General features: G+C 48.7%; 1 protein-coding gene across 1 annotated transcript in view; it reads left to right on the top strand.

Annotated features, from left to right (window-relative positions):
* Positions 1-21,352, top strand: part of SMIM35 (small integral membrane protein 35) — a 50,165-nt gene extending 28,813 nt beyond the window's left edge. Inside the window, exons 3-7 of the mRNA XM_042906010.1 lie at positions 15,246-15,362; positions 16,340-16,373; positions 16,856-16,910; positions 17,031-17,163; positions 17,827-21,352. Coding sequence (XP_042761944.1) covers positions 15,246-15,362; positions 16,340-16,373; positions 16,856-16,910; positions 17,031-17,163; positions 17,827-17,888 — 401 coding nt within the window. The 3' untranslated portion in view covers positions 17,889-21,352. The remainder of the gene's footprint in view (positions 1-15,245; positions 15,363-16,339; positions 16,374-16,855; positions 16,911-17,030; positions 17,164-17,826) is intronic.
* The last annotated feature ends 292 nt before the right edge of the window (positions 21,353-21,644 follow it).

The following is a 21,644-nucleotide window of genomic DNA, read 5'->3' as shown; positions in this document are numbered from 1 at the left end:
ATGTATAGATTATTTTTTTTTAATTTTTTTTAACGTTTATTTATTTTTGAGACAGAGAGAGACAGAGCATGAACAGGGGAGGAGCAGAGAGAGAGGGAGACACAGAATCTGAAACAGGCTCCAGGCTCTGAGCTGTCAGCACAGAGCCCGACGCGGGGCTCGAACTCACGGACCGTGAGATCATGACCTGAGCCGAAGTCGGACGCTTAACTGACCAAGCCACCCAGGCGCGCCGTATAGATTATTTTTCAATAAACTTGGAAAGTTTTTCTGCCATTGTGAAAAAAAATGTTTTCTTTGCTTTTTCTTGCCTCTCATCCTTGTACTTCTATTACATGTATGTTGATGCACTTTTTGGTGTCTTCTATTTCTCTGGGCGTAGTTCATACTTCTTCTTTCTTTTTTTTTTCCTGTTTTTCAGTTTGCGTAATCTCTACCAATCTCGCGATTCAAGTTCTTTAATTCTTCTGCTGGTTTAAGTCTGCTGAGCCCTTCTAATGAACTTCTGATTTCAGTTTTTGTACTTTTCACCTCCACAATTTCAGTTGGACTCTTTTTTATATAGTTTCTGTTGCCCTATTAGTATTCTCTATATTGTGGGGCATTGTTATATCTTCCTTTACTTTTTATTTTTAAAGTTTTATTTATTTAGAGAGAGAGATTGGGTGAAGTGCAGAGGGACAGAGAGAGAGAATCCCAAGCAGGCACCTCGCCATCAGCAAGGATCCCCACGCAGGGCTCGAACTCAGGAACCGTGAGATCGTGGCCTGAGCCGAAACCAAGCGTTGGACGCTTAACCTGCAGGAGTCCCTATTTCTTTCTTTATTTCTTAGTGATTGGCTGGATTATTTGAGTGAAGCCTATTTTTCCCTGCTAGCGTCCAGCCTCTGATGCCATTTGCTCCTCAGGGAGACGCAGCTTCGAGTACAACCACAGTTACCCTGGGATGACTGGTGTTTATAACGCTCTCTTCCTCGCTTTTCTTGACCACGCCCAACTGTTCAGCTCCACTCATGGCTAGTTGATGGCTCTATTGTTTTCAACACGCTCAGAGGTGTAAATTGCCCTACAAATGAATCCAATCAAATTGTGGCTCCTTGGAAGGAATAGTGTCTGAGGTCTGTGTTTGAAATATGGTTGGGCCCCGCAAAGGTTTCTCCCAGCTGTCTTAGTCCTGCAGGCTAGCTAGCCTGCAGTCGAGCTGTATTATCTTCAGTAAGTCCCTGAATCTCTCTCCATTGGCATTTCTCTGCGGACTCCACTTGTGTAGAGAGCAGATCTTAGGTTTGAACTCCCATCAGGTTCTGCTGCAAAGGAAGTCTGCTCCTGTGGGCAGAATACTATGAGCTGTTTTATGCCCCCGCCCCCCTGGGGAGAATCTGAGCCAAGGCTATGGAGCTGGGGATGGGGACGATGGCAGATCCCTCTCTGAGCGCCACCTTGCCTCTGGGAGCCAAGCACCAGCAGCCTGAGGTCCTCTTGGTTTGCCTCTCCTGGTGTGGAAGCTCTCCCTCAAAAACTGAGCCAAGAGTAATCGGGGGGATGAGGTTTGGGGGAGACGGTGGGGTTCATGGGGTTCAGAGCTGACGGCCAAGAAAGAATTCTTGAAGATGTCTTTGGTGCAAAAAGGTGATTTTATTAAAGCACCGGGATAGGACCCGTGGGCAGGAAGAGCTGCCCTGGCGTTGTGTAGAATGGCTGGTTACCTACCGTGGACTTTGGGGGAAGTAAAGTCAAAAGAGAAGTTTCCAAAGAGTCTTTCATAGGCTACAGACTTACAGATGATTGGAGGCCTAGCTGTTGTCAAGCTCAGGTGGTTTTTCCCTCTAGCAAAGCATTAACAACATTAAGACAGTGGGGAGTCCTTGGAGAAATGTTCCACTCCATACTTGCCTCAAGTATTTGTCAACGGGGCTGCAGGTTATAAGAAACTTGAATTTTACCTGCTGGTTTCCTTCTTGCCTTTGTTCCCCCTGTCACTGTGGAGGGGTGATGTTGGGGCCCCAGGAAATTGAGTCTGTAGGTTTCTGGAGATTAGGCTATTGATAAGATTGCTGTTTTCTCGTAATTTGCCGAGGCATTTGTAAACTGGTGGAGACTGGAGTTTAACCGTTTGTTTTCGGTCCTTTCCTTTATCCTTGGGCAGCCAGGAGCACCTGAGGGATGTCACACATATCCCGCCCGGGGGGTAGGGGTAATGCCAGCTTGTGCTTGGCCCTCAGCTTGCCTTATTGTTCCTCATCAGGGCGCCCCACCCCCCCATATTCTCAGCATGTCGTGCCCGTCCACTTCTCAACTGCACTCACCCAGAACTTAGCCTCAGCAACAGTGGCTAGGGACAGGATGAGAAGTGCTGAGGTCCTGTTCCTCCTGGGAAGAAAGCCCTCTAACTGGGCTCGATGGGAGAGGGAGCCCTATGTTTCTGGATGCAGCAGTCGGGTCTGGAGTGTCTGCTGAGCCGAGAGAGAGGGGAGGGAGGCAGTGGTCTTCGTTCAAATAGCACATATCGCTGCCTTTCTTACCAAATTTTCGTAGATTTTCTTGCGTAGGTGTTTCGTCCTTGGCTGTTTGCCCTTAGAACCATCTCCAGAGCTTTACATGTTTTTGGTTGTTGTTGTTGTTGTTTTAGTTTTTCATCAGTTTCGTTGGAGAAGGATCAGTGGATCTTCTCATGCTGTCAGGCTAGAATTTTCTGTCTCTAACTTCTTTATTCTGGAACAACCTTAAAGAGGCTGCTACAGAGCTCCTGGACCAAGGCAATCAAATACTGTTTTGGCCCAATCTAGTCTCCTAATTAACTGAACATAAGCCTTAATACTGTACCTCTTCCAGCAAAGCTACCTGTTCGACTGCTGGGTGTTCGGATTCCTGATTCCGTGTACTCCATAGCCGAGATGATAATTACTCAAGCCCCCCTCTCTCTGGTCTCCCTGCCTGTCTGTTTGCTCTCCCCTAATTTATTCTGCACACATCAGTCAGAATGGTTTTTAGAAAGGACAGATTTGGTTACGACATTACACCGCTTAAATGTTTGATTGGTTTCCCATCTTAACACTGAAGTTCAAAATCCTTACCGTGTACTACAAGACCCCATTTATTTCTTCCATTTCTTCCTGTGCCCCTTTCTCTCTGTGCCCCACTTCCTGCTGCTTTTCTCCCCCCATCCCACACCAGCACATACTCTAGTCTCACAACTAGCCTTTCCAGTTTCTATTGCGCACTTCCCTTGCTGTGTTGTATTTCAGGCCCTTTGCACCCAGAGTTCTCTTTGCCTTCAGCTTCTCTTAACTTCTGATTCAGTCTTGCTTGAATGTCACCTCCTCTGAGGAGGCTTCCCTCACCTCCCAGAATAGCTCAGGTCCTCCTGTTCTGATGGCATTCTGACACACCATATTTCCTAGAATGTGTGTTTTTGATCAACTGATTACTAGGATGGTTATTTAGCCTACGTCTTCCCTGTAGAACACGAACTCGTGAAAGCAGGGATCCTGTCTGTCTTGACCACTCTATGCCCAGTGCCCCTGGCACAGAGTAGGGACTCCATAAATACTGTTGAGTGTGGGAATGAATGCTGTATGCGGGCGGAGAATGCCAGGTATGGGAGGGTGGTCCTGGGGCTTGACGTGGAGCTTGATAGGGGACCAGAGGAAAAGTTCAGAAGAACGCTCCTTGCCACTTACCTTCATGACTGCAACCTGGTCTTACCCAGGGTCTTCTACCCTTGACACTGTGGTCCCTGAGCCTGCTTTAACTCAGATTTGGAATCGTGAGGTAGGGAATATAGATTGAGACAGTGATGATTTTTATTAAAAAAAGTAATCAACAACAACAACAACAACTATAATTGCTACTTTTAAGTGTGCTCTTTGTGATAGACATATATTATTTCAAAGCAATCTATATTAATTTCAGGCAGTAGGCACTTTTATTTCCATTGGGTAGATAAATAAACTAAATTTTGGAGACATTAAGTACCTGGCTCAAAGACACATGATGAGTAGAGATTCAAACTCATGTCTGTTAGGCACCAGCAGTCAAATTCTTAACCTCTGTTCTGTATTGCCAAGGGATTCTAGAGTTCTGTAAGTGATTTCTTGCTGTCTGACGGTCTCCTGAAACTTATGTGAACTTTCATCTGAAGTGCCTTTTGAAACTTCTACCTGTAAGTGCCTCGAGAGAGGGAGGTTTTCTTTTCATCTCTTATCATGAGATCATTGAAAACTAAAATCTCTTCGAAGCTTTCTGTGTTTGAGTAGACTTTCTTACTCTAGACTTTCTTGATTTTACACGGACGTTATCAGGAAGCCAAACACAACAAAAACAGTAGGAAAAGCCCCTTGACTGTACTAATAAGGCAGCACGTAAACAAAGGTGGAAGAGAACACGCAGGGGTTTTGTCTCATCTAAGCCCTATTTAAACTGACTACCTCTAAAATCTTTTAAGTTGGGAAAATGCTTCTCAAAGGTCTTAGAACCAAAAGGAGGGTAGGTTTGAAACCCTATCTACAGGATGAGGTTTTGGGGAGATAATCAGTGAAAGCACAGACTTAAATTAATAAATGAGAGGGTTGGGGCACCTGGGTGGCTCTCAGTTGGTTAAGCGTCCGACGTCGGCTCAGGTCATGATCTCGCGGTTCATGGGTTCCAGCCCCGCGTCGGGCTCTGTGCCGACAGCTCGGAGCCTGGAGCCTCCTTCGGATTCTGTGTCTCCCTCTCTCTCTGCCTTGCCGTGCTCGCAGGCTCTGTCTTTCTCTCTCAAAAATAAATAAATTAAAAAAAAGAGGCTTCTTTTCTTAGCAACGTGGTAACTGCCTTGAAGTCCTCACGTTCTAGAATCCTTGCTAACTGGTCACTGAGAGAAATTCCTCGGATAGATCTCTAAATTAAAAAGCCAAAATTAAATAAAACACCGGGTAAAGTCTTTCTGCTGCCAAAATTGTTCAAAACTTGACTTAATTGAAGATGTCTGATCCTTGTTTAAACTTCACCCTAATTACAGACACTTTTAAAAGTGTATGCGTGCCAGTGCTTAACATATTTATTCATTCATTTGAATGCATAAAAAATAGAAACAAAAATGGCGCATCATCTCACTTTCCAGAAGACTTCTGCTGTTGTTTTTTTTTTTTTTCTAAATTAGACTAATATGGTAATAAAAGGTAAACCATCCAGGAAGATATAAAAAATAAAAGCATCTTCCCACCATCACCCAGTCTCTCCACTAGGTCACCCCATTGTTTTTCTTCTGCATCTCTCCAGAAAAACTGTGTGTACCTGCATAACAAAATATATTCTTGCGAAAAATAGACCAAAAGTATATAAATGTATATGTGCAAATGTATGTACAAAGTATACACACGTAAGAAAAAATATATTCCTTTGAAAATCAAAATATATAAATATATTTGTACAAACGTGTGAGACATATACATAGACATGCCACATTCTTTTAAGTTTTGCTTTTTTCATTTTTAAAATGCCTTGGCCATCTTATAAACCAGTAAATAGAGGCCAACTGTGTTTTCAAAAATTTTAACTATTTTTCGACATGATTACAAGCTTATAGGAAAGTCGAAACTAATATACCGACATATGAAGCAAATCACAACTTTTTCCCTGAATGATTTGAGAGTAAGTTACTGACCTGATGCCCCCGTCACAACTGAACACTCTAGAGTATGTTTTCCTGCAGAGATGCTGCCCTACATAACCATGATACAGTGATTGATCAAAATCAGAAAAGTAGTATCAGTATTAATTACTTTTGTCAGATGATTCCGGTTTTGTCTGTTGCTCAGCCATGGCTTTTATAGCAGGAGGACCCAGTTCAGAATCACAGGGTGCGGTTAGCTGTCCTGTCTCTGTAATCTGCTTCAGTCCGGAGCATGCCTCTTGCACTTTGTGACTGTTACACTTGACAATTGCAGGCCAGCTCTTGGGTAAAATGCCCTCCATGTGGGTTTGTGTGTGATGTCTCTTTGTGATTAGACTCCGGCTCCGCATCTTTGGCAGGAAGGATGCACTGTGTGTGTGTGTGTGTGTGTGTGTGTGTGTGTGTGTGTGTGAGATTGCTGATGATGTTTGCTTTATCGCTTGATTAGAGTGGTGTTTGCCAGGCTTCCCCTCTTTAAACTTACTCCTCTTTCTCTTTGTAATTAATAAGTATTTGTGAGGAGGGACTTTGAAACCGCGTACATATCCTGTTATGCACTAAACTTTTAATTAATTAGTTAATATCTATATGGATGTAGATTTCTATGTTTTTCAAGGGGTTGTTACTGCTGTTATTTCTTTTGATGCTCAAGTTTTCACGATTTGGCCAGTAGAAGCTGGCTTATGTGTCCCCTCCCTTTTTTAAAAATAAGCTCTACATTCAAGGTGGGGCTTGAACTCATGACCCTGAGGACAAGAGTTGCAAGTGCTGCTGCTGAGTCAGTCGGGTACCCCTGTCCAGGTCCTTTTGACACGTCCCAATTATTCTTTAGGCCCTTTTCTTTTGTGGGGAAGCAGGAGACCAGAAGATTTATAAGTTCATCCTGTGCTTTGCATGCCAGCCCTGGAATCAGCCTTTTATCCAAAGAGCCCTGCTTTCCTAGAGCACAGACTGGTATTTAGAAACCAAGATTTTGGTGATAGATGTGTTCATTGATATTGGGGCACTGCTGTTCTCAAGCCCTCTTAGAGGACCGAGCTACATACATACGCGTTTCCATTTATTTCTCTGTCTTTTCGTGTGTGGAAAATCTGAATTTGTATCAATAGCTCCAGTTCAGCACAGCACCAGAGGGTGCTGAGAGATGTTACATCTCTCCCTTTTTGTGTGTGTAACTCCTTTATCCAAGAGTGAGAAATCCGGCCTCGATTATTAATATGTTTATTTATTTGGTTAATTCCCTGGATGTATTCACTTGCTCATACTGCTACCCACCCGCTGTCTGTCCCCATCCTCTTATCACCCTGCTTGGGATCTGACGCCTCCTGTCGGGCTGCCCCATCATGACTTTTCAACTCACTTGGTGTGGGCTAAGTTTCTGTGAAGAAGTCTGAGGTCAGCCTAAACGATGTTCTATCCTCTTGCTCTTCCCCCAAGAGATTTTTATATTTCTGCCCGTCGGGGGGGGGGGGGTTCAATAAGGAAACAGAAATCACACCAAGTATCGTAACAGAGTTTATCCCAGAGGATTGCGAAGTAGGTAACTGAAGCGGCAGGTAGAGAACGCGAAGTTGTCACGGAGGTAGCAGTCACAAGAGGCAGCCGCTACCCTCTGGACTGACTGGGAGACCAAAGGCAAGAACTTGGAAGTGTTAAAACAGAGCTTTGAGGGGAACCTCAGACCTCGGGGGGAGGGGGCTTTGATAGTCTGGTGCTCATGTTTCTGGAGTGGCGGGTGGGGAGAAAGGAGGCTGGTTTTATGAATTTGAAAAATTGCAAAGCAGACCCAGTGGCTTGTGGAAGAAACAGCTGGGATGAGGCAGCGGTGGGTGGTGCTGACAGGAGGAGGAACTCCAGGAGAAGACGGTGAGAAGCAGACAGGACAGTGCAGCAGGAAGGAGACAGGTGGGAAGTAGTTACCCCCTAGCCGTTCAGTCTCCTCCCATCATTCCCTATTGGCAGAACCTGCCCCAGCTGGCAAAGGAGAAATGTGGTTTGCAGGGTCCCAACTGCATCGTCACAAAGCTGAATGTGGGGACTGGCCTTGAGGTTGAGACACGATAGCTTAATAACTGGAACAGCACTTTAATTAGAATATACATTGATCTTGAGTGCTTCCAATCAATTTTTTCCCTGGAGCCTAGTATACTCTCAGTCTTCATATGCTACCCAGACTTTTCAGGGAAATTCTCTTGTGTCCTTTAAAAAAACCTTTTTTCTTTTACTGTTTATTCGTTTTTGAGAGAGAGAGAGACAGACAGGGGGCAAGAGGGCAAGGGGCAGAGAGAGACAGAGGCAGAGAGCAGGCTCCAGGCTCTGAGCAGAGCCTGACACGGAGCTCGAACCCACGAATCGTGAGATCATGACCTGAGCCGAAGTTGGATACTTAACCGACTGAGCCACCCAGCCACCCCTCTTGTGTCCTCTATTTTTGCAAATATTTTCTATTTAATTTATTGGGTGCTCAACCTCAGAATTACCAATTTTCCTTTGATTGGGTTATCTTTGTCTTCCATAACTGTTAGCTTTTTCTCTAATTGCTTTAATCTCTGAGTTTTTCTTCCCCATCCTCCATGCTTTTCTATTTTTTTTCTTTCTCTTTAATTTTTTTTTCAATTTGTTTAAATTCAAGTGAGTTATCCTAAGTTTAGTATTGATTTCAGGAGCAGAACCCTGTGGTTCATCACTTACATATGACACCCAGTGCTCATCCTAACAAGTATCCTCCTTAATGCCCATTCCCCTTCTAGCTCATCCCCCCCCCCCCATCCTCCCTTCCAGCAACCCTCAGTTTGTTCTCTGTATTTAAGCATCTCTTATAAAAAAAAAAGTCTCTTATGGTTTGCCTCCCTTTCTGTTTTTGTCTTATTTTTCCTTCCCTTTCCCTGTATTCATCTGTTGTGTTTCTTAAGCTCCACAAATGAGTGAAATCATATATTTGTCTTTCTCTGACTTATTGCACTTAGCATGATACACTATAGTTCCATCTACGTTGTTGCAAATGGCAAGATTTCATTTTTTTCATTGCTGAGTAATATTCCATTGTATATATGTACCACATCTTCTTTATCCATTCATCAGTTGATGGACATTGGGCTCTTTCCATCCTTTGGCTATTGTCGATAGTGCTGCTATAAACACTGGGGTGCATGTGCTCCTTTGAATCAGCATTTTTGTATCCTTTGGATAAATACCTAGTAGTGCGATTGCTGGGCTGTAGGGTAGTTCTATTAAACTTTTTGAGGAAACTCTCTACTGTTTTCCAGAGTGGCTGCCCCAGTTTGTATTTCCACCAACAGTGCAAAAGTATTCCCCTTTTTTTCCACATCCTTGCTAACATTTGTTGTTTCCTGAGTTGTTAATTTTAGCCATTCTGACAGGTGTGAGGTGGTATCTCATTTTGGTTTTGGTTTGTATTTCCTGGATAATGAGTGATGTTGAGCATCTTATGTGTCTGTTAGCCATCTGGATGTCATCTTTGGAAAAGTGTCTATTCATGTGTTCTGCCCATTTCTTCACTAGATTATTGTTTTTTTGGGTGTTGAGTTTGCAAATGACATATCAGATAAAGGGTCAGTGTCCAAAAACCTCCATACTTTTCTTAGGCGTTGTCTCTATGTCAGTAATGTAGTTTTTTTAAAAATTTTTTTTTAACGTTTATTTATTTTTGAGACAGAGAGCATGAATGGGGGAGGGGCAGAGAGCGAGGGAGACAGAGAATTGGAAGCAGGCTCCAGGCTCTGAGCCATCAGCCCAGAGCCCGACGCGGGGCTCGAACTCACAGACCGCAAGATTGTGACCTGAGCCGAAGTCGGACGCTTAACCGACTGAGCCACCCAGGCGCCCCAGTGTGCTTTTTAATAATATCGATTCTATTCCTTGCTGTTTCTGTTGAATATATCATCTCCATTGTGATCTTATATGGTCCTCAATTTGTTTCCTTAATCTTTCTTCCCCTGTAACCTTCCTTTATTTTAATGCATGCTTTTAGTAAGTGCTTCTAAAGAGTGAAACTATTTTGAAGAGTTTCATCCTACTTTTTGAGTAACGTTCTGTTCTAGGTTGGGGTTTTGGTCCCTTCTTTGCATTTGGTTTCATTTATATACTTATGCTACGCTTTGCATGTGTGGTTGCTATGCCGTTGATTTGGGTGGCTAAGTCCCGACATTATATTTGTCTGACATAATGGCAGCTGACTGTATTCTTCATCATGATTCTGTTTTCAAAAAGGGAAATTACGATTTTCATCCCAAACTCTATATATTCACTCATTTCTTCATCTTCTCTTAATTCTCTTTTTTCTCTCTCCATCCCTACCTCCTTAATACTTCTCACTCTTCTTTGTTCCCAGATTCTTTTTTCCTCTCTCACTTTTTCCTCTTTCTTCCTCACCTTTCCAAGTATATTTTCTGCCAGTTTTCTTCCTTACCAAAAACCTGAGTTTCCTAGGTCAATATTTTAGATAAGGACAAGCATAGGCTTGTTTGTGAAGTCAGCGTGTACAGGTTTTTTAAAAGGCGTTTTAAGGAATTGATGACTTTTTGGCCATATCCAGAGATACAGAAGCCCTACCACAGATGACACAAAATCTCCAAGATGTCCATAAAGAAACGGGAGGTACATGTTAAAGTAAGATAAAGTAATATCATATTAGAGGTTTTGTGTCTTAAGTCCCCACCGGTCTAACTTGCAAACTTGGTGGGAACTTGGCTGAAGATGCTTGGGGCATTTTTTCCCCCCTCCTCCTTACCCAAATCCAAATCCAAATCCAAATCCAAATCCAAATCCAAATCCAGAATCTTAGCATGCTCTGGCCTGTAAGGACAGGGAACTGTTGTAAGGAGAGTGCCTGAGCCTAAATGAGGGACGCATGATGGATAGACTGGGTCCTTACTGCTCCAGACACATGGAAGGAGGAAGTGGAGCAGGACAGCCATCACCATGGTCTTTTGGCACTCACTGACCCAGCCCAGTAGGGAACTTGGGCCGGTCAGCCTGACTCAGGGGGTAGTAAAGTAGGTTGGAAAAGAAGATGTCAAGGGTAGTCTTGAATGCATCTCTTTCCTTAGAGCCCCACGGTCCTTGTGTGATCAGACTAATAAAATATTGTAATATGGACTCCTTATTAGCCTTTGACTATATGGCCACTGAGCCATACACAAATCTGTCTCTTATCGATAAGAGTGGGGAGTTGAGAGAAATGGCCTCCATGTTTATTCTGAAGCCGTAGTAATTAAGATAAGGTAGGGGTGTTAATGTGATAGACATTCAGACCAATAGAAGGCATCAGAAAGCCCAGGAAAAGAAACATACGTGTACGGAAAACTTCATACACGAAAGTGACAACAGCGAAGACCATTAGGGAAAAGTACGGAAAAATAATTTTCCATATAAAACTTAGATCCTTACCTTGCAATGTAGCCAAAGACATGAATTCCGGGCAGATTACTGTTCTGTGAAAAACGTAACTTTAAAACTTGTAGTAGAAAACTAAGGAGTAGGGGCCTTGGAGCAGAGATGGATTTCTTTTAAATAAGAGTTTGAAAACCACAACTCTGCCCTAAGCAAATTTGTTTTTTATGTTTTTAAAAATGTTTATTTCTTAGAGACAGAATCTGCAGCAGCCTCTACACTGACGGCAGAGAGCTCGATGTGGGGCTCGAAATCACGAACCGTGAGATCATGACCTTGAGCCAAAGTTGGACACGCAACTCACCGAGCCGCCCAGGCGCTCCCCCCCCCCCACCCCCACCCCCCCAAGCAAGTTTAAAGGACAAATCACAGCCAGAGACACCAGGGGACCCCTTTGCAGACTTCTGGAGATCTCTCTCTGCAGCCAGCCTTCTTCTCTGGTGTTCTGGTCCCATAAATTTGAACTGTGGTGGTCTCCTGGATGCCAGCTTTTTTTTTTTTTTTCCCTCAGCCTGGACTATTGGACTCTCTTTGGGTCTCACCTCCCGGTATTTGGAGGTGGGAGCCGACCCCAGGCAGTAAGCTGGGCAGTCACAGAGTATACCTCAGTTCATCTCTGCCTCTTGGGAACCATCCTCTGGCGTGACCTTTTCTCCATTATTTTACCTACTTTTGTCTGGTGTTCTAGTGATTTAAGGGCGGAGGGGAGTAAATCCGGTCTCTCTTATTCTGCCACGGCCAGAAGTGGAAGTAACCCTACCATCATTTTTGTAAAGTTTGAAAAGCAGAACAGTGATACAGATAGATACACAGACACAAACACATTTAATGGGAAAAAATGAAACGGCATAAAAAATGCCTAGGGCAGCTGAACATCAAATTTGAGAGAACGGGGTCTTAGAGGGAGAGGTGGGAGAAGGCTACTCTGAAATTAAGGTGACAGACCATAATGGCAGAACTTTAGGATTCTTTGAAGCTTCCTAGGAGGTCCATGGAAGTTCACCATGTTATTCTGTGCAGTTTCTGTGTGCGCGAAGTCTAAGAAAAATGGAAAGGTACACCAAAGGGAGACTAGGTACAGAATATTAGTTCCAGAGCATCCCAGAGAGATGAAGAAGTGAAAGAGAGTGGTAACTGTGTCTGGAAGCTACCTAAGCCAGAAGGCACCGTTGGTGGGGACAGAATCGCAGCCACGGAGCTGGTGCATCTCCTTTCCTCACCAGCTGGGTCTCCGGAAGGCCTGTGATTTCCCTTCTGGTGCTTTCCTCCCGGTACTTTTCTGTGATGAAACCCTTGCAAATCTCAGCTTCCACGAACACCACGTTGCTGAGTCACCCATCCACTCACCTCTGGGTCGCTCCCCCTCGCTCCCGAAGACTGGAGCTCTTGGGTCGTCGTCACGTTCTCTGTTGTCCCCTCGGATGGCCTCTCTCCGACTTCGGCCTCTGGGTTTCTCGCACCACTTTCCTCCAATGAGCGTCTCCTGCTTGGAGCTTCGCGGTGGCCTCTTGACTGGTTTCCCTTCATCATCATCATCACACCCCTCACCCCGCTCCGGTCTGTTCTTTACACGGTAGCCGGCAGAGTGTCCTTTTAATACAAGGTCGTGTCCTTTCTCTGCTCCAAATCCTCTGGTGACTCCTGCCCCTGCCCGCCACTTGGGCCCCCTCGACCCTCCTGGAACCTGCTTGGCGTGCCCCTGCCTCGGTTGTATCCACTGCCCCCTCTGCCTCGCGTGTTTCTACTGCAGCTACCCACGTGGCGTGTTCCTTTCCTCAGCTTCTGTGGCACCTTCTCCTCAACTGTCCCCTTCTTCACGAGCCTGCCCCTGACTGCTTTATTTAACACTGTACTCACATCCCCACAGATCTTTCCGTCTCTTCCTCTGCTTTCTTTCCTTCTCCCTGCCACCTATTGGTATGCTATACTTTATGTATTTACTTTGTTTATTGTCTGTCTCTCTCCACGGGAATATAAGGTCCTTGAGGACAGGGATTTTTACGTTTTACTTATTGCCGTAATACAAGTGTCTACAGGTGCCTGGGCGGCTCAGTCGGTTAAGCATCCGACTTCGGCCCAGGTCGTGATCTCGCGGCTCGCGTGTTCGAACCGACGGCTCAGAGCCCGGAACCTGCTTCGGATTCTGTGTTTCCCTGTCTCTCTGCCCTTACCCTGCTCGCTTGTGCTCGCTTTCTCTCTTTCTCTCAAAAATAAACATTGAAAAGAATATAAGTGTCTAGAACAAGAGCCTGGCACAGAGAAGGTGCCGTTAGTGGCTTTGGGGATCCCTGTCGCCCCGTTTTGGGGGAACTTAGAGACTGGGGGAAGGATGCATTGCCCTGGGTGCCATCTGCTCATGCTGGCACCTGTGGCAATGGCCATCACCTGCACTGGGCTTTGAGTATCAGCTGTGTGGGGTCCTGAGATCCCTGAGATCCCAGCTGTGTGACTCCTTCCACTCCTTCGAGGGGGTCTCTCCGTGACCCCTCTGCTTCTCCTGGGGACACACAAACCATTTGGTTGCTCCCGTGCCACGAGGGGACACAGCAACACTTCAAGGCCGTCTGAGGCTCCATCCGCCGAGGTGCTCCACGAAACTCTTCCTTGCTGGGCTCTTGTCTTTTCTGGGGCACAGTTCTGGCTCTCAGATCCCACAACTCTGCCTGGACGTTCTATTGCCTTTGACTCAGGGAACAAGGACTTTCTCTCTGGGACCCTGTTGACATCTTTTCAATATTTTCCCGTGCTTTTTTTCCCCTTTTCTGGATCTCGCTTTTTCCCTTCCCTCCCCCAGGCTGGAGACTTTTTTCCCTGGTGTGGCGAGGAGGGCCGTCTTGCTTTGGCTCATCTCCTGTCCAAGTTGTGAATCCGTCCCATCTTTCTAAGGGCCTGGGCTTTTGAAATCTAAAACTAGGAGGACGGGCCCTTTCTTTCTGCACTGGGCTCTCCCTTTCTCTTTGCTGAGTAGATGCTCACTGGTAATAACCAGGATGCTTTTCTGGAAAGAAGGGGCATGGGAGAAAGGAAAGGCTAGGGCAGGGGAGATCGTGAAGTATTTAAAAAATACAGTCCCGCCATGTGACGATAATACCGACAACAATAATGTTGTCGTTAACGTTCACCGGAGTCGTCCGAGTGCTGTCCGTATGATGCCTCCATTAACCATCACAACGACTCCATGGGTATACGTTCTCATGCCTTTTTTTTTTTTTTCCCCATAAAGGCAAGTTGAAATCTAGTGAGGGAAAGGGATTTGCTCAGGTCCCACATTTGGCAAATAACGGACCTGGGCTTCGGAAGCAAGCCTGCCGTGCAGAAGGCTGTGCTTAGCCACTAACCTCCTGGCCCCTTGGCACCCCGCCCCTCTCCCCCCACCGGAGCCTCGGGACCCGGGGCCATGGAGATGGGGGGGTCGGTTGATTCTTCCACGCTCCTGGCACTCATCCAGCAAGAATGGCACTGGCCTTTCTCGTCCCTCCCTGGCCGGGCAGACGGGTCTCTCCATGGTGCTCCTGTTGTCAGCCTCTTCCTGGAAAGCTGGCGTCCCTCTCTGCTTCAGGCCCACGTCATTTCCCGGGAGGTGTCCGGTCCTTCTTCCCCCCTCCCCCCTCCCGCCCCCACTCCCTGCTTCCCCTTCCCCCCCTCCCTCCACCTTCCCTCTTTCTTCCCTTTCTCCCTTGGGTTTGGCTTTACAAATAAAACATAAATTTAGCTCATACCACAAAAAGGGAAGAAGAAGCGATAAGTATAAGCAGCACACAGTTTAAAAGTAAACACCCTGCCACTGGGGCCACAGGCTTTGCAGGGAGGGTACCGAAGGTTTTGAGGTCTCTGGGCTGTCCTTCTCCACCGCCCAGTGAGGCTGAACAGAGACCTCCTGGCCTCTCCCCCCAAACAGCAGTGCCTTTTCCAACAAGCAGAAGGCCTGTGGCTTCAAGAGGCCCTCCCAGCTCCATACTGTCTCTGTTGTCAAGGGCTGTTCCTTTGGGTAAACGGGCTAACTCTCAAAATCTCCAGTATCAGACTCTGCTGTCTTAGTATGACTTGGCTCATCTAGCTAGCTCAGGTCAAGACTCCTAGGGGGCGGCGGGGAGGGAGGGGAGGAGACTTGGAACATGGGGCGGGGGACTGGGAGAGGGCTCTGGGCAGCCGACCAAGGGTGCCGTGTGTGTCTCTGCAGGTGAGGACTCCATCAGCACCCTGGGCCTGATCCTTGGTGTGGGGCTCTCGCTGCTGCTCGTGTCCGTCCTGGGCTACAGCCTGGCCAAGTGGTACCAGCGTGGGTACTGCTGGGAGGGTGAGTGAGCGCCGGACCCTGCCATCCCAGCCCCTCCTCTCCTGTCGCAGTGGGCAAGTTCGGGTGCGGCTGCACACCCTTCAGCGTGGCATCATGCAAAGATATTTCCTGTGGTGGCTGCATTAGTTGAAGACTTGAGTGGCAGTGGCTGAGCGCTTGAGGAGGGGGGTGTGGGGTACTGGGCTTTTATTGAGGGAGTGAGGGCTCCTCCTACCCAGCGGGTAGCTGCCTTTCTTTTCCCTCAGAGCCCACAGGAGTCCATCCCCAAGGCCCGTGTGGGGCCCGAGGCCAGGGGCCCCACTCGGGCTCCTTGTGTCTCTTTTCCCCTGCCCGTGGGTCCTGGGCACCCCCCTCCCGAGTTTGCTTCAGCTTCCCTGGGAGTCTCCTGGAATTTGCTGCGGGACCCCCAGCTCTGAGCCACATCTGTGCTTCCCACAGGACCGGGGAGAGTTGGCAGGGCATGCGGGAATCCCCAGAGGGAGAGAACATTTCTCAGGTCTGCAGCGGATGCCCACAGCGTCCATAAATGTTTGTTGAGCACCTACTATGTGCCAACGCGCTTTCGCCTAATACGATTTTCTTTAAAATTCCATGTAAGGATGGGATTCTTAGTCTCTGGTTTTTATAGACGAGGTGGAGGGCCGAAGTCACAGGGTTAGAGACAGGCGTAGTCCAGGTTCAAGCCCAGCTCTCCTTCTTTTGGACTCTAAGCTAGGACTGTCTCCTTCCCAGGATAATCAGTACCGGTAATGGAGGGGGGGATGCCTAGCGGCAGGATCTGCCCCCCAAAACTGGTGGCTCTGTCTGGGCAGATGGGGTGCACCAATGGGCGTGGGGCCCTCCCACAGCATCCTGAGGTCCAGCCCAGCCACCCCCCTCCTCCCAGATGGGGTGAGGGAGCACCAGATGTTCTCAGACAGCTGATGGGCAGATCTCCCTGGAGGTACTAACTCTCTCTTTTCTGACTGTCTTCCTAGGGCCCAATTTTGTCTTCAACTTGTATCAGATCCGGTAAGTAGATCCATGGCAGGGGTGGGGTTAGGTACGGAGCCAAAACTTAGGGTTTCTCTTCCTTGTCCCTTCCCCATCCCCCTAAGCACACCAGAGAAAAGGAAGGAGCCAGGGTCTGTTTACAAAGTGTCACGAATGAAAACTTGAACTTGGACCGGATTATGTAAGACCATGCTGATGGTGACCCTCTTAGCATTTACCCCCTGGCAGGAACCAGTCATCCATTCCTTCATTCACTCATCATTTATTCAGGAAGGATCTATTGTCACAGGGGCTGTGGAGTTAGTGTCTAGGGGTACAGTGAGCGTGGTCTCTGTCTTCAGCCATTTCACTGCTGGTGGTGGACACAGGCCTGACTACAAATCAGATAACCTCGGGCACAGTGTGACGTCAAAGGAAAGGAACAAATGAAGACCACCAGGGATTTAGGGAGTGGGGGTCAGAAAGTCCTCCCGAGCCGTCTTGTCCACTCTCTGCCACAGGGCCGGCCTCCTCCTCCTCTGGCCCCAAGTAATGGTCCTACTCCTGTTCTGGAACGTAAGTCAGTCTGGGAGTCACTGCCGGGAAGTTCTTCCCATGCGCTGGTCTAGGGAGTTGTGGTCCCAAGGAGAGATCAGGTTCTCAGCCCCCAAAAGCCGATCGGATCATCTTTCTCAGGAACCTGAAGGAGCCGGAGGTGGGTCCACCCTTCACCATCAGTGGCCACGTCAGCAGTTCAGATGGCAGCTACGTGAAGTTCTCCGACAGGCTAGTCTGATGGGGGAGTGTCAGCCTCTGGAGCCCTGGAGAGGTGAGTGGAAGGTTGGTGAGCTCCTGGGTGAATCTCCTGTCCTGGTCAGTTCCACAGATGGTCCAGGCACCCAAGCCTAGCACCAAGCACTGCTCGGAAACCAAGAGGTGATTGTCTTCATCCCTCCCCACTTCTTGAGGGGTGGGGTCTCTGGGAGGTGACCTCAGGAACCAAGGCCTAGCGTCACACTGTCCCCACCACCTGCCAACACCAGACAACTCCTTTCCACCTGTGCATTCAACCCGTGTCCTGCCTTCCCTTCCTGGGGAGGTTCTGTTTCTAATCAGATGGCAGCTTCTAGAATCAGGCTTTCTATCTCAACTCTTTGCTCTGAGCCAAAGGTTCTAGGTGGTCACTCTTTCCAAGAAGCACCGCTCCAGAGTGTCATTTCTGAACTGAATGCCTAGGAGCCATCTCTGCTTCGTAGCTGGCTGGCCCTTGGGTCACATCTTCCCTCCGCCTGCCTTCAAGCCCCTCCCCCTCCACATTGCAGTTGCTTTTTCCCATCCACCTTCTCCCTCGAGCAGTTCCTCATGGACCCTCCCCCCCCTTTTTCTCTCAGCTTCTCTTCCTGCCTGGGAAAAGCCTCGCCTGGTGCAGTGGTTTAGAGGAATTCTTCCCAAGCCTCATCTCTTTGTTGCTCTCCCTTTGCTTTTTCTGCAGGAGGAGGCTCCCGGCTCAGCACCTGCTCCTCCGGGGTCCCCGGGCTACTTTTACCCTCCTAGGTCTTCAAGGTCTGGCCTGGTCCCTTGTTGTGGACAGTGAGGAGTCACTCTGGGTGCACCTGGGAGAACCCCCAAGAGGGGTCTGGGCTCTGGAGACAGTCTGGTAGAGTAGCAGTGGCTTTCTCATACAAACCAAAATGGCAGGCATTGCCTAAGAGTAAAGACTCCTTCCTAGGTGTCCCTGGGGTTCCTGAGCCTGTGGAGGGGTTCCAGGTGTCCTGGAGAACAAAGCCCTCCCAGCTCAGCCCTGTGTGACCAGGGCCTGCAGACCCAGAAGGGTGCTCTGCATGGGGCGTCCCCAGTCACTTCCCCTTAAAGGGCTGACTCCAGAGGCCGGAAAACCAGTCAGATCTTCAACAGGCAAAGTCATGTGGGAGTGGAGGTGATTCCAGATACTGTTTTTAACCTTCCTACCATAAACCAACTTCCTCTAACAGCTCAAGGCTGAGCTTGGCCTTTGCCCTGCCTTTCCCCGCTCTGTGCTCAGTTCTGGTGCTTTTCAACCCTCCCGTGCCCCTGTCCGCCACCTGGGTCTGTTTTCCCTGCTGCTGACCAGCCACCGTGCCTCCCAAATAATTTGGAGGTCACTACTTAAAATAGTCTAGAAACATGATCTTACTCGATTTTCTAGGCTCCTGCAATGGGTGGGCACGCGTTGGTGGTGGAGAACTCTCCCTGTGTTCTGCATTTCCTGTGCAAGGCTTGACCTGTGATGGGGAGGGCAGACCAGAAATGGTAGGAGTCGGGGAGGAAACCAGGCGAGGCTAAAAACAAAAAACAAAAAACCCAGCTAATGCGCGAGGGAAGTCACGAACCAAGTGTAGGCTGATGGACGGTAGAGCTGTCTGCCTTGGGAGTCATTACTTGTTCCTCTGGTCTGTGCCCTACTCGACCTGAGGTGGAGGCTGCCCTGGGGTGTCTTCTTAGCAGGCCTTTAATGCAGAGTCGTTCAATCCAGAGAGACTGAGCTCCTGGGGCAGCTGTGGACAGAGCAGAGCCCGAGAGAGGCCCTGCCAGTGCTGAAACCTGAGTGAAAACAACCTGCCGACGTCCCAGGACCAAGGCCAATACGATGCCGGAGCCCAGGACGGTGATAGGCGAGGAGGAGAGAAGTCATATTATTCGTCTTCCTGTCCTTGCTTCCTCAGGGCATGGTTTCTTTCTTGCTTTGGGTTCTAGCCGATTGAGAAAGAAGGAAGGAAGGAGAGGGGGCATTACCAGCCCCTGTGCCCTCCCTCCCTGCCAGGATCCGGGGGCCATGCTCTCAGCGTAGCCAAGCTCTGACTTAGTAAACCAGATCTCTAGATTTGGAGGTCTTGATCTGGGCCCCAACTCTCCTATCCCTGAGTTGGTGAGAGTCGGGTAGAGCCTTCACAGGCTTTGTGTCCCTCTCTCCCTTGAGGGCTTTATTGGGAGAGTGGTGGGAGAGCAGTGAGGAGGTTTGGATGGGCTGATTTTGACATCCTTCTTGGGTTTCAGTTCTGAGGCTGGGCCCCATTCCTGAACTCATGGGGTGTCCAGCCTCAAGAACACTCTCGACAATGCCCTGCTCAGCATGGATCCTGGGTCTGCAGCCCGTACAGGTCCCTGAATGTGCTCAGGGCCTCAGCAACCTCAGCAACTTTGGGGAAACATGAAAGGTTGGGGCCCGGGGCCCAGGCGGTCCTGCCCCAGGTTTGGTGGCTTCAGGTAGGGAGGCAGGAGCAGCTGCTGAGGGCTGGGAGAACGGAGGGTATTTCCCATCCTTGGGAGGGGAACTGAGACCGGGCTACTTCCTCTTTTAGGGTCCTCTGACGTGCTCCCTGTCCCCTCTGCCTCCTTCTTGTTTTCCTGACTTCCGCAGTCCTCGGGGCTAACACAGCTTTAGCCTTGACCCCGGGCCTCACCCAAGGATTTGCCCTGAATTTTTTGAGAGCCCTGAAGTGGCGGCTTCCAGCGTATTCAGGAACGATTAGGGAACAGATGCCTGGAAACCTGGCTACTGGTCCGGGTGGGCTGGGCACTCAGACCCATGGCCCTGCCGGGGCCTCCCCCACAGCCTCCTCTTCCTCTTGACGATCCTTTCTGCCAGCCCCAAGAGCCAGGATGCAGTCAGGAGAGCCAGCAGTTCTATGGGCTGGCCGTTCCCGGTCCCTCTGCCACCCTGTTCCTCTTTAGTGCCTTTGCCAGGGCTTCCGGAAATGTCTTCTCCCTCCCTGTGACCCCCTCCTAGCCACAGCTAGTCTCCAGGGTTGCCTCAAGTGTCCTCTTCCCTGTGGCTTCCTTCAGGATTCCCGGCTCATTGTCACCCGTTAGATCCTGATGGGAGGTGGCCGTGTGTCCTCCATTTGTGCTGTTCCCCAACCAGGGTGAGCCCTTTGTGGGCAGGGTTATTGTCCCATAGGTCTTTAGTAACTGCCGGAAATAGGCCACGTAGGAAGTGCTCCAGAATACAGTAGGAACCCCCCAGTGTGGCTCCGGAGGGCTGCCTTGTCCTAGAGAAAGACGCCCAGTGACCGGAAGAGCCGCACTGCTTGCACAGCACAATGTGCAGAGGACAAATTATCTTCACGCGCGTCGCTGCGACTTAAACCCTGTGGCAGCCTTGTGACGTGGGGAGTCTAGCAGTGGCCGCATACTGCCTCTGGTGACACTGAGGCTCAGAGAGCTAGCCTGCCTTACCTGAGGCTGCACAGCTGCTGACTGTCCCGGAGCCTGAGTAGAGTTGGAGGCCTCACAGATGGAGCCTGACCCACAGGCTTAGTGGGCTGACGAATGAACACTGTCGAACAGGGTCCAGCCCTGGCCTGCCCTGCCGTGCTGGGTGGGGCCACGGGCTCGTCACTTCACCATGGATCTGTGTCTCTGCATCTGGAAATCGAGGGATCGGACTATTTCTCTAAGGCTCTGCTCTCTTACCTGAAGGAGCAAAAGGATCGTCTGTTTTTGTTGTTGCTTTTCTCTCTGTGTTGTGTCTAGCGTGAGACCTGGCACATAGTAGGTGTTCAATAAAAGATGCAAATACAAAGTATATAGTTCTGATTTTCTAACTTAGGAGGTGGGTGGTAAAACGTGACTCCTGTAGCCCCTTTAGACTCCAGTGGTCTAGGATCCAAAATATTACTCAGCCTCTGACCAGCATCTAAGACTGGACCATTCCCAACCGAAACTTCTTTATCAGCAAACTAATGTTTGCTGAGCACCTGTGAGGGCGGGCAGGGGCTCTGTACGCACAATCTCCCTTCATCCTCACAGGGGAGGGAACAGAGGATCAGGGTCTGGTGAAAGGATTTGCTTAAGGCCAAGCAAGAATGTATTTTCTTTATAATCCTTTGTCAGCCACTTTGAGCCTCCGTCCAAGCTGGCAGCTTCCCTGAGTCCCTGGTCCCCCAGGAAGCAGGCCCCTCCCACTAGCTTCTGATCTCTTTCCCGGGTCCTCTGGTGTGGTGAGAAAGGGCCCTGTCCTCAGCTCTGAGCTTCTCATTGACCCATTCCTTAGTTTTCCTTTTATTTTTTCTTACACCCCCCCCCCCCCACCCCAGCCTCCAACCTCAGCCTCCAAATCATCAAATTCTGCCCCTTCTTTATGCCAGCTCTGTTTTCACTTCCCCACTGGTGGGTCTTGTTGTCTTCTCAAATTTAATTACAAATACTCTCTGGCTTCCTTAACTGAATTATTGATTATTCCCTTCTATTCATTCATTCATTCATTCATTCACACAGCTTCTCTAATAGGCCAGGAACTGTGCCAGGCACCGTGGGGGCCTCCCAGTCTCT

This window comes from Panthera leo, chromosome D1 (assembly GCF_018350215.1).
Source record: "Panthera leo isolate Ple1 chromosome D1, P.leo_Ple1_pat1.1, whole genome shotgun sequence".
Lineage (NCBI taxonomy): Eukaryota > Metazoa > Chordata > Mammalia > Carnivora > Felidae > Panthera > Panthera leo.
The sequence above is the reverse complement of the archived record's forward strand: the minus strand, read 5'-3'. Positions and strand labels throughout refer to the sequence as shown.